The sequence below is a fragment of the Enhydra lutris genome, unplaced genomic scaffold (genome assembly GCF_002288905.1).
Source record: "Enhydra lutris kenyoni isolate GAN:26980312 unplaced genomic scaffold, ASM228890v2 scaffoldscaffold12, whole genome shotgun sequence".
NCBI lineage: Eukaryota > Metazoa > Chordata > Mammalia > Carnivora > Mustelidae > Enhydra > Enhydra lutris.
Window position 1 is genome coordinate 46,478,889 of NW_019154096.1, and position 13,651 is coordinate 46,492,539.

General features: G+C 36.4%; 1 protein-coding gene across 5 annotated transcripts in view; it reads left to right on the forward strand.

Moving 5' to 3' along the window:
- LOC111144972 (exocyst complex component 6) overlaps nt 1–13,651 on the forward strand; it is a 236,414-nt gene that overhangs the window by 86,187 nt on the left and 136,576 nt on the right. For 4 of the 5 annotated variants that reach the window (XM_022499608.1, XM_022499612.1, XM_022499609.1 and 1 more), the window contains exons 7-8: nt 9,440–9,592; nt 11,984–12,052. In XM_022499608.1, coding sequence (XP_022355316.1) covers nt 9,440–9,592; nt 11,984–12,052 — 222 coding nt within the window. The remainder of the gene's footprint in view (nt 1–9,439; nt 9,593–11,983; nt 12,053–13,651) is intronic. The other variant, XM_022499611.1, reaches the window with a different exon arrangement.

Here is a 13,651-nt window from a genome sequence, read left to right on the forward strand (position 1 = left end):
TTCTCTAATATCTTCCATGCCTTTTTCGAGCCCAGCTAGAACCTTGAGAATTGTCATTCTAAACTCTATATCTGACATATTACCAATGTCTGTATTACCTAGCCTTCGGTACTGCCTCTTCTTTTTTTTGTGGTGAGTTTTTCTGTCATTTTGTCCAAATAAGAGTATATGAAGGAGCAAAGAAAATACTGAAAGGGTGGCAAACACCCCAGGAAAATGAGCTTTAACCAAATCAGAAGAGACCCCAAATCGTGGGAGGGAGAAAGGGGATAAAAAGAAGTTCAGAAAAAAAAAAATTAAAAAAAGAAAACAAATAAAGAAAAAATATAAAAAAGAAAAAAAATATATGTATATATATATTAGATATACTAGTTAAAGAAGTTCAAAAAGAAAAGGGTAAAAGTTAAAATAATTTAGCAGAAGAAAAAAATAATAAAATTAAAAAAATAAATTTACCACAAGACTATAGAATCATGGGGAGAAAGCCATGAGTTCCATGCTTTGCTTTCTCCTCCACTGGAATTCTGCTGCTCTCCTTGGTAGGTGAACTTTGTCTTGGCTGGATTTCTTGTTGATCTTCTGGGGGAGGGGCCTGTTGTAGTGATTCTCAAGTGTCTTTGCCCAAGGTGGAATTGCACCGCCCTTACCAGGGGCCGGGCTAAGTAATCTGCTCAGGTTCGCTTTCGGGAGCTTTTGTCCCCTGAACGCTTTCCGTAGAATTCTGGAGGACGGGAATGAAAATGGCGGCCTCTCAGTCTTTGGCCCGGAGGAGCTTGGGGCCCCACTCCTCAGTGTGCCCTCAGAGAAAAGAGCCCAATCACTCCCGTCTCCCTGGCCGCGCTCCGAGCTCACCCAGCCTGCGACCAGTTCAAGTTAACCCCGAGCTGAGAGCTCACTACTCGGCTCTGTCTCTGTAGCCGGCTTCCCCAGTCTAATACCTGCGAGCTCTGCGACACTCAGACACCCCAGATCCTTCTGTGACCCTGTGGGACCTAGGGCCATGCTGGCCCCGTGTGGGCTTCACCCCAGTTTAGCCTCTGGAGCTATGTCCCTCAGTGGAGCAGACTTTTAAAAGTCCTGATTTTGTGCTCCGTTGCTCCGCCATTTGCTGGGAGCCGGCCCCAACCCCCACGGTCTATCTTCCTGTCGCTTTGGATTCACTTCTCCGCCGGTCCTACCTTTCAGACAGTGGTCGATTTTCTGTTTCTAGAATTGCTGTTCTTCTTCTCTTCAATCTCCCGTTGGATTTGTAGGTGTTTGCAATGGTTTGATAAGCTATCAAGGTGATCTCCTGCTACCTGATGTAGTCTCAGTCTGCTACTTCTCTGCCATCTTGACCTTCCTAAAAAGTTGCTTATTTTTAAAGAATTTCCTGTTAGCTGTTGCTTATCAGTAGGTGAACTGTAGTAGATTCAATCTTCAAATTATTTTTGATAGTATCTTTCTTTTTTTAAAAGATTTTATTAATTTACTTGAGAGAGAGAGACAGATAGTGACAGAGATAGCAAGAGAGAGCACACAAGCAGGGGAGAGGCAGAGGGAGATGGAAAAGTAAACTCCTCGAGGAGCAGGGAGACCAACATGGGGCTTGATCTCAGGACCCTGAGATCATGACCTGAGTTGAAAGCAGATGCTTAACTGACTGAGCTATCCAGGGGCCCCTGATAGTATCTTTTGTTCAGATTAAATACTTGGTTGATAAAACAATATGCTTCTTTGCTGTAAATAAACAGAAGCTACCACAGAGAGCCTAAGCCGAATTTGTTTCCTGTCTTTTCTTTGGAAGCCATTTTCCCTATCATTGGAATGATGGAAAGATGGTTAGTTGTGGGCAGGAGCAGTTGTAAAGAAATGGTAGAAGTGTTGGCCAGCAGGTTAGAGTTAGAATTTCAGATTAGTAAGATGGAAAAGATAAAGACTAAGCTGAGTGTAAGAGAATAAAATTTGAAGCCAGAGTTCAGAAGAATCCAGAGATTCTGAATCTAGAGACTATCATTATCCCAGAAACTACATAGGTTAGGAAAGCCCTAGGAAAGTAGAACAAAAAGAGTGGATATTACCTCACTGTTAAGGTAGAATAATGTATAGGACTTGATAGCTTTTCTCTGAAATGATCATCTTTCTCCTCCATTGTTGACACTTATAGATACTAATAGGACTGATGCATTTTATAATAAAATGAGAATCAGGGGAGCCTCTGATTGTTTTTGTAGCACCTCCCATATCTTCTTGGGATACTAAATCTTTTTGACTGATTGCCTCTGATTAGTGAGTGTTTTTCTGCACTAGAGAGTTCTGCAACATTATATCTTGTCTTCAGCATCATAGCGTTTTCAGTACTTTTTCTCCTAAGTCTAGGCAAGGAATGCCATGAAGATAAAGAATGCGATCGCTCAGTAAGGTTTTTTTTTTTTTTTTTTTTTTTTTTTAGCACAAGGATGTAAATGGTAGTTTAAAGTTCTTGTTCTATTATACAATCTATGTCTCATTGTTAAACTTATCTTCTCTGACTTGTTTTTCATAGACCAGTTTTGGACTTTCTGCCTAGCAGTCCACCAGGTCATGGGCCCTGGGATTTGAGGTTTATAAGAATTTCCTGCTGAAAGGGAGTAGACTCTTTCTAGTATACTACCATTATTTTCTTGTAAAAAGAGTTGAGCTCCCTACCTCTGCAATTTAAACAGAACTTTCATCACAGAAACTTTCCCTAAGCATGTCTTAATTCCATTAACTCATGTCCTATTTGTGGATTTACTTGTTATATATTCTCTTGAATATCCTGTAGGTACATCAAACCTAGCATTTCTAAAAGTAAACTCACTGTCTTACAAAATCTATTTTTCCTATATTTCTTATGTCACATAGTAATTCCTCCTACTTTCATAAGCCAGAAACTGGGTAGTTCTTTAGACTTTTCAGGAATATATATATATATATATATATATATATATTTAAAGATTTTATTTATTTATTTGACAGACAGAGATCACAAGTAGGCAGTGAGGCAGGCAGAGAGGCAGGCAGAGAGAGAGAGGAAGGGAAGCAGGCTCCCTGCTGAGCAGAGAGCCCGATGCGGGGCTCGATCCCAGGACCCTGAGATCATGACCTGAGCTGAAGGCAGAGGCTTAACCCACTGAGCCACCCAGGCGCCCCTAGGAATATTTATATTCTTTATGTAATTTGTTTCTAAGTCCTACTTAGTAACTATCAATTCTGCTTCTCAATATCTGTAGATTCTGGATCCTCCTTTCTATATATCTGGACTGTTGCCATATCAAATTAATTATTCTCCTTATCTCTAGTCTTTTCTCTGCTTATTATTCTAAAATGCAAGTATGACTGCTTTCTCTTCAGTGATTCCCACTGACCCTTTACCTAATTCTAAATTCTTCAGTATGAAACAAAAGCCTCATCTCCTGATACTCCTCCTTCTTATGATATAACAATATTGGACCTCTTACAAATTTTTAATACACAATTTGTTTCTTCTACCTAGAATACTTTCCACTCTTCCATATTTCATGTCTGAAGAATTCCTTTTTCCCCAAAAGCTGGCTTAAGCTTCATGTTGTCTGTGGAATCTGTCTTCCTCTGTCTCACTCCTGTCAGTAAGAGAGGGTCACTTCCTCCTTGGTGTATTCATCCCTTACACTTGTCACACTGTATTATAATTTTTATTTTGTGTCCTTAACTAGACAGTGAGTTATTTTTTTTTTTTTAAGATTTTTTTATTTGAGAGAGAGTGTGCACGTGTGTGTGTGAACAGGGGAAAGGGACAGAGGGAGAGGGAGAAGTAGACTTCCTGCCAAGTAGGGAGCCTGATGCTGGGCTCTGTCCCAGGACCCCAAGATCATGACCTTAGCAGAAGACAGACACTTAACCGACTGAGCCCCTAGGCTGCCCCTAGACAGTGAGTTTTTTAAGTGAGGGATTATATCCTATTTATTTTTTACCTTCTGGATCTAATACTGTGCCTAAAATGACTGGCACAAAAAGTTATTTTTTTGAAGGATCTTAGAGCTGAGTCTTAGCTTTTCCAGGGAGAATTTTTTAAAGTAAAAAACAGACTTGGGGCACCTGGGTGGCTCAGTGGGTTAAAGCCCCTGCCTTCAGCTCGGGTCATGATCACAGGGTCCTGGAATCGAGCCCCGCATCGGGCTCTCTGCTCAGTGGGGAGCCTGCTTCCTCACTCTCTCTGCCTGTCTTTCTGCCTACTTGTGATCTCTGTCAAATAAATAAATAAATAAAATCTTTAGAAAAAAAAAAAGACTTGTTTTTTTTTGTAAGAGTGAATGTACTATGAATATTCTGATGTTTAAAAACAATTAAATACCTAAAATTCATAGTCTTAGTTCACATTTTCCATATTGTATTTTCTGGCACACATTTTAATAATATCCTTTAGGGGAAAACAGGAGACTAAATGGTCAAAGAAGTTCCAGAAATCTGGGTTAAAGTTAAGTATATCTCTTTAGTTATTAATTATAAAGTTAGAAAGGGGATACAATGTAGAATGTTTATTTAACGAATTTGGGCATAGAACCTTTTTTCAAGAAATACTTCTGGAGGGGTGCCTGGGTGCTGCGTTCATTAAGCATCTGCCTTCAGCTCAGGTCATGATCCCAAGGTCTTGGGATTGAGTCCCTCATTGGGCTCCCCACTCAGCAGGAAGCTATTTCTCCCTCTCTCACCCTCCTGCTTGTGTTCCCCCTCTTGCTTTATCTCTCTTTGTCAAATAAATCAATAAAATCTGAAGAAAAAAAAAAGAAATACTTGTAGATACTGTGTGAAATGTTAGTTTTGTACATAACACAGTTTGGAAGCAGTACTTTAAAAAAAATGATTTATACTCTGAAAACAGAAAACCACTAAGTTAGTTTGGACAGCTTGATACTATAGTTCCTTCTGTGAGGTTAGTGGACATTTCATAGATTTTGGCTGAAGAGTGAACCAGTCCCTCCCACCAACACACACATATGCCAACTCAGGAAGTAAATGGTCCCATGTAACTTCAGGGCTTCAGAAAATTAAACATTTTTTTTTTCGTTACTGATAATCAATTGAAGTTAAGGCAGGATGTTTTATGTACATTTATGCATATATCTTACCTTTTTAATATTTCTGGTATTTTTAATTTTATGTAGCTGGTTTTTCACTGAAAAAAGAATTAGTGGTACTTTTTTTTTTTAAGACTGACAATTTTCCAAATCAAAGGTTATTAAAATAATTGGATTGTTATTGACTTAACTCACTGAAATGAAGAGGAGTATACTCTTTGGTAATTGATAGAAAGCTAACTCTAGCATGGGAAACAAAGTCTAAGCAATGGAATTATTAGATATGGACTTTAAAATTAGCATAGTCAAGGAATTGTAAGACAAGATTGAGGATTTTGGCAGATCATTGTAAACCATAAAGTAAACCATTTCTGAGTTCTAGAACTGAAAATACATTACAAATTAATAACTCAGTGTGTAGTTGGCAGATGAGACACAGCTGAAGAGAGAGAATTAATGAACCAGAAGTTACATCAGAGGAAAATACCCAAATTGAGGCTCAGAGAGACAAAAGGATGGAAAGTAAAGAGTTTAAAGACATATAAGATGGGAAGATTTAACGTATGTGTAATCATAGTCCGGAAAGGAGAAGAAAGAGTGATGGACATAAATAATATAGCAGACCTTGAAGCCATGGATTGAAAAAGGCTGTGAATTCTAAGCAGGAGGAATACAAAAATCCCATACTTAGGCATATAATAATAACTTGTGGGCTCACCCAGTGTGGCTCAGTGGGTTAAGCCCCTGCCTTCGGCTCAGGTCATGATCTCAGTGTCCTGGGATTGAGCCCTGCATTGGGCTCTCTGCTCAGTGGGGAGCCTGCTTTTTCCTCTCTCTCTGCCTGCCTCTCTGCCTACTTGTGATCTTTGTCTGTCAAATAAATAAATAAAATCTTAAAAAAAATAGTAACTTGTTAGAGATGTAAAAGAAGAAAAATCTTAAAAGCAACCAGAGGGAAAAATTTATTGCCTTCAAAAGAGTAATAATAATAATAATCTTTAGCTGACTTGTCAGCAGAATTAATGGAAGCCAGAAGACAGTGAGCTAATATCTGAAGTGCTGATAAACTGTATCTGTCAACCTAGAATTGTTTACCCACCAAAAATTTCTTTTAGAAATGGAGATGAAGTTGGTGTGCCTGGCTGGCTCAGTTGGTAGAACATGTGACTCTTGTTCTTGGAGTTGTGATTCTGAGCCACATGTTGTGGGTAGGGTTTACTTATTTTATTTATTTATTTATTTATTTATTTATTTATTTTAAAGATTTTATTTTTTTGATAGAGAGATCATAAGTAGGCAGAGAGGCAGGCAGAGAGAGAGAGAGAGAGAGAGAGAGAGAGAGGAGGAAGCAGGCTCCCTGCAGAGCAGAGAGCCCGATGCGGGACTTGATCCCAGGACCCTGAGATCATGATCTGAGCCGAAGGCAGAGGCTTAACCCGCTGAGCCATCCAGGCGCCCCGGTAGGGTTTACTTATAAAACAAAAAAGAAAGGAAGGTGAAATGAAGGTATTTTTCAGATAAAAACCTAGAGGATTTATTTCTAGTAGACCTACATAAAGGAAATATTATTTTCAGACAGAAAGAAATTTATCCCAGTTAGAAACCCAGAGATGTAGCAAATGAACAGAAAGGGCAACTATTTTGGGTAAAATTGCATATATTATGTTGGCTGTATAAAACAAAAATGTCTTATGGGGTTTACATATTTATAGAATTAACAGTGCAAAAGAACAATCGTATATAAGTTAGGAGGGGAACTGATACGGGTTTGAAAATCTCTACTAAATTATTCTGCTTACAGGAGACATACCTTACATATAAACATATAGAGAGGTTGAAAGCAAAAGGATAGAAAAGGTACATCGGGGCATCTGGGTGGCTCAGTGGTTTAAGCCTCTGCCTTCGGCTTTGGTCATGATCTCAGGGTCCTGGGATTGAGCTCCGTGTTGGGCTCTCTGCTTAGCGGGGAGCCTGCTTCCCCCACCCCCACCCCCCGCCTGCCTCTCTGCCTACTTGTGATCTCTCTTTCTGTCAAATAAATAAATAAGATCCTAAGGAAAAAAAAAAGAAAAGATACATCATGCAAACATCAATGAAAATAAAGCTGATGTATGTATATTAATATCAAAGCAGGCTTTAAGACAGAATTACTAGTAGAGAAGAAAGAGGAACATTTCATAGTGATAAAATATTCAGCTCATTAGGAATAAATAATTCTAAATTTGTTTCCATAAAAATCGTCTTAAAATATATAAAGCAAAAATTGTCAGAATTAAAAGAAATAGACAATTTGACAATCATAATGGGGGATTTTGATACACTTCTTTCAGTAACTGCTAGAAACAATTGACAAATTTAATAAAGATGTAGTCCTTTCAAATAATATGATTAATAACCCTGTCCTAATGACATATGTAACACTGTATCCCATGATTTGAGAATATACATTTTTAAAAGAACATTTACCAAAATTGATTACATTCTGGTCCATGGAACAAATGTCAGTAAACTTCAAAGGATTGAAATGATACAGACAGAGTATATTCTCTAACCATACTGGAATTATTCCAGAGATGAGTAATAAATAAGTAGAAAAATCCCTGTATGTTTGGAAATTAAGAAATAAAATTCTCACTAACCCATAGGTTAAAGAGGAAACTCAATTGAAAACAGAAATGTTTTTTTCTTTTTTTAGATTTTTAAATTGATTTATTTGACACAGAGAAACAGCAAGAAAGGGAACACAAGAAGAGGGAGTGGGAGAGAGAAGCAGGTCTCCAGGAGCAGGGAACCTGATGCAGGGCTTGATTCCAGAATCCTGGGATCACAACCTGAGCCAAAGGCAGATGCTTAACCAACTGAGCCACCCAGACGCCCTAAAACCAGAAAATATTTTGAAGTGTAATGAAAGTAGGACATATCAAAACTTGTAGGATGCAGCAAAAGTTGTGTGTAAGGGAAATTTATAGCCTTTAATTTATGAGTTAGGAAAGAACAACTGAAATCAATAATGCAAGTATCCATCTGAAGGAGTTAGAGAAAGAGTAGCAAAGTAAACTCAAAGAAAGTAGAAGGATAACACACAAACAGCACAGGTAATAGAAACTAAACAATTGGGTTTACACCAAACTAAAAAGCTCCTGCTTTTTAGCAAAAGGAAGCAATCAGCAATGTGAAAAGACAGTCCCCAGAATTGAAGGAAATAGTTGCAAGCTATTTGTCTGATTAAGGATTAATTTCCACAATATGTAAGGAAACCTACAACTCAATAGCAAAAACAATCCTTAATCACCTACTTTAAAAATCAACAAGGGAGTTGAATATACATTTCTCCAAAGAAGATACACAAATTCCCAGGAAGTATATGAATAAATGCTCAGTATCAGTAACCATTAGGGAAATGCAAATCAAAATCACAGTGGGATATATCACCTTCCACCTCTCATGATTGCTGTAATCAAACAAATAAAAGACAACGTTGGCAAGTGTGTGGAGGAATTGGAAACTTGCATACTGTTGAGGGAACGCAAAATAGTGTGGCTGCCATTTTTAGGAGGTTCCTCAAAAAGCTAAAAATAAGTATGATCCAGGAACCCTACTTCTGGGTGTTTATCCAAAAGAATTGCAATTAGAATCTTCAGAAAGATTAACACTCCCATGCTCACGCATCATTGTTCACAATATCCAAGGTGGGGAAACAATACAGATGTCCACTGACAGATGAATGGATTAAGAAAATGCAGTATATATGTACAGTGGTATATGGTATACTATTCAGTCCCTAAAAAGGAAATTATGAGGTATCTGAAATAGGAAAATTCATAGACTCAAAGAATGGGATAGTGGTTGCTAGGAACTGGAGAAGGGGGAATTACTAATCAACAGGCATAAAGTTTCAGTTAAACAAGATGAATAAGCTCTAGAGTACTGCTGTGCAACATTGTACCTGTAGTCAGCAATGATATATTATTAATATATTAATACAATATTAGTATATGTTAATTATGTAATAATGTATAGACACTTAAAAACATGAGACTAGATCTCATGTTAAGTGTTCTTACCACAGTAAAATAAAATAAAAAAAAAAGAAAATGGAAGAAAATAATCAAGAGTAGAAATCAGTGTAATAGAAAACAAAATACATTAAGGAGGATCAAAAAGCCAAAAGTTGGTTCTTAGTCTTTTCAAATAATTTTGATAAACCCTGGCACAACTGTTTAGAAATAAGAGTGAGAGCATAAATAGTGAATAAAAAAATGAGACATCACTCCAGACTCTACACCCAAAGCCACTAAAAATATAGGAAAATAGGAAATTCTTGAACCAGTTTTGACCATGATAAATCTTATAATAACCAGATTTTTCTTTTTCCCAAATAGGCACAACAGCAGAAAACCTTCAGTGTTGTTCTGCAGAAGCAAAATAATATAAAATTTGGGAAGAATGTGTACATAAATGATAGAATTCCAGAAGAAAGGAATGAAGTTGAATTGAAATATGGATTTGAGGAAGAGGATGAGAATGAAGAGGAGGTGATTAAAGTTCCTTCCTTTTCCCCTCCTACTCTCCTTCCTTTTTCTTCTTCCCTTCTTTTTTTTCAAGAATTTTTTTCTTTTGAATTGTAATGTGTGTCTATATGACTCTCAGTCTTCCCATGTGAACATTGAATTTATGTAGATCAGTTTGTAATGAGCTATTAGAATAATGTGTCATCTGAAATATTAGACTGCATAGTTGACAGATGAATACGATATATTCTAGATTATATTTATAAGCCTATTTATAAGAACCTAGGTGTTCTGCCATAATAAGCAGTAAAATTATAAATGCAGTGAGTTTTTGGAATGATCACTCATTTTATTTATCTGTGGCAAACATTTAATTTCATGGTGGCTTGACCTTGCTGTTTAGACTAATTCCAGAGTCTACCTTGTTTACCCCCTGATTAGTGCTGAGATACTGCAGAATGGTTCTAGTAGATAAAAGCTTTTTAATTCTTAAAAAAGTCTTAACTCTGGGAAACTTGAAATTATCCTTAAGTGTTCACTTTCTTTCATCTTCTTTATCTGAACTTATTCCTAATTTTATTTGCTGCTTTTACATTCTATACAGTCTTCAGTCAAACCTACTTTTTGGCTTTTCCTTTGAATTTTTTTGAATATAGTTAATAAGAGCCTATTATTTATAAGTTTTGCCTTGTCAGTGAGAGTTTAAATTGTTTTTCTGAGGACTTATTGGGGCTCAGTATGAACTTTTAATTAACTGATAAAAGAAACCATATGAATATGTGCCCATGGCCGCCTCTATGGTTGGAGAACAACTGAGAGTTCAGTATGTATTTTTCTACTATATGACTGAGGATGAGTGAAACTATGTGTATATGTGTGTGTTTGTGTGTACACACATGTGTATTTTTATATATATGTGTATATATGATTGTGCGCATATATATATATATAGCTACACACATGTATATGTGTGCATATGCAGTGGATGTCTGATATTGTATGGGATACAGACAAATGATCTGCCTTAGCTTAATGCCTTTTTTTTTTTTTTTAAGATTTTATTTATTTATTTGAGAGAGAGAGTGAGAGAGAGAGCATGAGAGGAGAGAAGTCAGCGGGAGAAGCAGACTCCCTGCCAAGCAGGGAGCCCGATGTGGGACTCGATCCCAGGACGCCAGGATCATGACCTGAGCCGAAGGCAGTTGCTCAACCAACTGAGCCACCCAGGCGCCCTAATGTCTTCTTAATATGAAATTAGTGTGTCCTGATTAGTCTCTGGAAATTTATTATTATTTTTTTAAGATTTTATTTATTTACTTGACATAGAGTGAGAGATCACATGTAGGCAGAGAGGCAGGCAGAGAGAGAGAGGGGGAAGCAGGCTCCCCGCTGAGCAGAGAGTTCGATGTGGGGCTCAATCCCAGGACCCTGAGACCATGACCCAAGCCGAAGGCAGAGGCTTAACCCTCTGAGCCAACCAGGCACCCCTAGTCTCTGGAAATTTAATAAATGTTTTTGAAATTTACTTTTTTGTTCTTTTTTAATCAGTATTTGGAGAATCTCTATGTTCTCTTCTCCCAAGTATGTTTGAGGTACACAGTCTCTGTCCTTTAATTACTTTATAATTTAAAACACTCGACAATAATGATAAATAAATAAAGAATGAACTATTGAACAAGTGCCAAAACAATTACAGAGGCATTGTGTTTATATTGTAATTTTTTATAGTTGATAAATGTTATAACATGAAGTCCATGAATCTTCTTGTTATCTTTAACTTATATTATCCAACAGTAAGCTAGTAGTTTGATAATTTTTATTTTTAAAAAAATTTTTGAGGGAGGAGGGGGAGAGGGAGAATCTTTTTTTCTCTTTTTCTTTTTTTAGAGAGTGAGTGGGGGGGGTTGGGGGGGTTAAAGAGAGGGAAAGAATCTTAAGCAGGATCCGTGCCCAGCGTGGAGCCTGTTTTAGGGTTCAATCCCATGACCTTGAGATCATGACTTGAGCCGAAATCAAGAGTCGGACACTTAACCAACTGTGCCACCTGGGCACCCCAAATTGATAATTTTTAAAATGGGGTTTTATAAGGAGGGCACGTGTCCTGATGAGCGTTGGGTGTTATATGCAACTAATGAATTGTTGAACACTACATCAAAAACTAATGATGTGCTATATGTTGGCTAATTAAACGTAATAGAAAAATAAATAAATGAAGATGGGGAAAAAAACAATAAAAGAAAAATGTATGCCAGCTTGCTCACAGTTAATTTTCTTTCTTTGTAGTCTTGTGCATTGACTGCATTTAGAGTAAGTAATATCTATTACTTTGGTAATCAGAAAAAAATTGTTATTTCTCAAATATAATTAAATAATAAACAATGAATGCCATGAAAAAAATGTGGTTTTATTTTTCAGGTCTTAACTGTTCAGGATCTGGTTGATTTTTCCCCTGTTTACCGATGTTTGCACATTCATTCTGTTTTGGTGAGTACCTTACATATATGTATATTGTGTGTGTGTGTGTGTGTGTGTGTGTGCACATATGTATATATATACACATAAATATTTGTATAATAAAAAAGTTATCTATGCTTTTTAGGTGTGCTTTTTTAAAGGCTGACTATAAGCTCAGTAAGCTGTAAATCTTCACACATAACTATTTTAAGTATCCCCTGTGAGTAATGCACTTACTTTTTTCTTTAAGTTATAGTCTACTTTCAGTTGATGTATCAGTTCATCTATAAGAACATTGTAATAGTATACTTCCATTTCATCCTTCTTGCATTTGTGCTGTTGTATCACAATTGCTTTTAAATACATTGCTTCTACATTTGCTTACTCCTTCTACATTGTATTCATTTTTTATTAAATAATTCTTATAAAAAATATTACTTTGATATAATGCATATACCAAAAAATTTACCCCTTTAAATTATATAATTCAATGGTTTTGGCATACTTAAGAGGATGTGCAACCGTTAAAACTAATTCCAGAACATTTCATTTCTGAAGAAGGAAACCTTTTAACAATTAACACTCATTCCTCATTCTCCCCTACCTCCAGTTCCTGGAAACTATTCATTTACTTTCTTTCTTTATGGATTTGCCTATTCTGGTTATTTCATATAAATAGAATCATAGTAAGTGTGGTCTTTTGTGTCTTGGCCTCTTTCACATAGTTGAAAGTTAAGATTATTGATTGGGACCTTTCTTCTTTTTTAATACAGACACTTACAGCTGTAAATTTCCTTCTAACCACTGCTTTAGCTGCATTCCATGAGTTTTGTATGTTGTGTTTTGTTTCCATTCATCTCAAAATATTTTCTAAATTCTTGTTATTTATTCTTTAACCCATAGGTGTTTAGGAGTATGTTGTTTCATTTCCATATGCTTGTGAATTTCCCAAAAGTTCTTCTCTTACTAGTTCCAAATTTAATCTTACTGTGGTCAGAGATCATATTTTGTACGACTTCAGTCCTTTTAAATTTATGGAGGCTTGTTTTATGGCCTAACATATGGTTTATCCTGGAGAATGTTCCATGTGCACTTGAGAAGAAGAATGTGTATCTGGCTGTTGTTGGGTGGTGTGTTCTGTAGACATCTGTCAGATCTAGTTGATTTAATATTGTTATTCAGGTCTTCTGTTTCCTTGTTGATCTTCTGCCTATCTGTTATTGAAAGTGGTAATGTTGAAGTCTCCAACTGTAACAGTTCAATTATCTGTTCTTCCTTTAGTTTTGCCAATTTTCATTAATGTATTTTTGAGGCTCTGTTTTTAGGTGAATATATGTTTAAAATTGTTATATCTTCAGGATGGATTAACTTTTTTTCATTAAAAAATGTCATTCTTTGTGTATTTTTTTGGTTTAAAGACTATTTTGGCTGCTACTAGTATAGCTACTCTAACTGTCTTTTGGTTACTGTTGGCATATGTTTTTCCATCCTTTTATTTTCAACCTCTTTGTGTTTTTGAATCTAAAGTGTGTATCTTGTAGAATAGTATATAGATGGATTTTTAAAAATCCAGTCTGCCAATTTCTGCCTTTTGACTGAAGTGTTTAGTTCTTTTGCATTTATTTATTT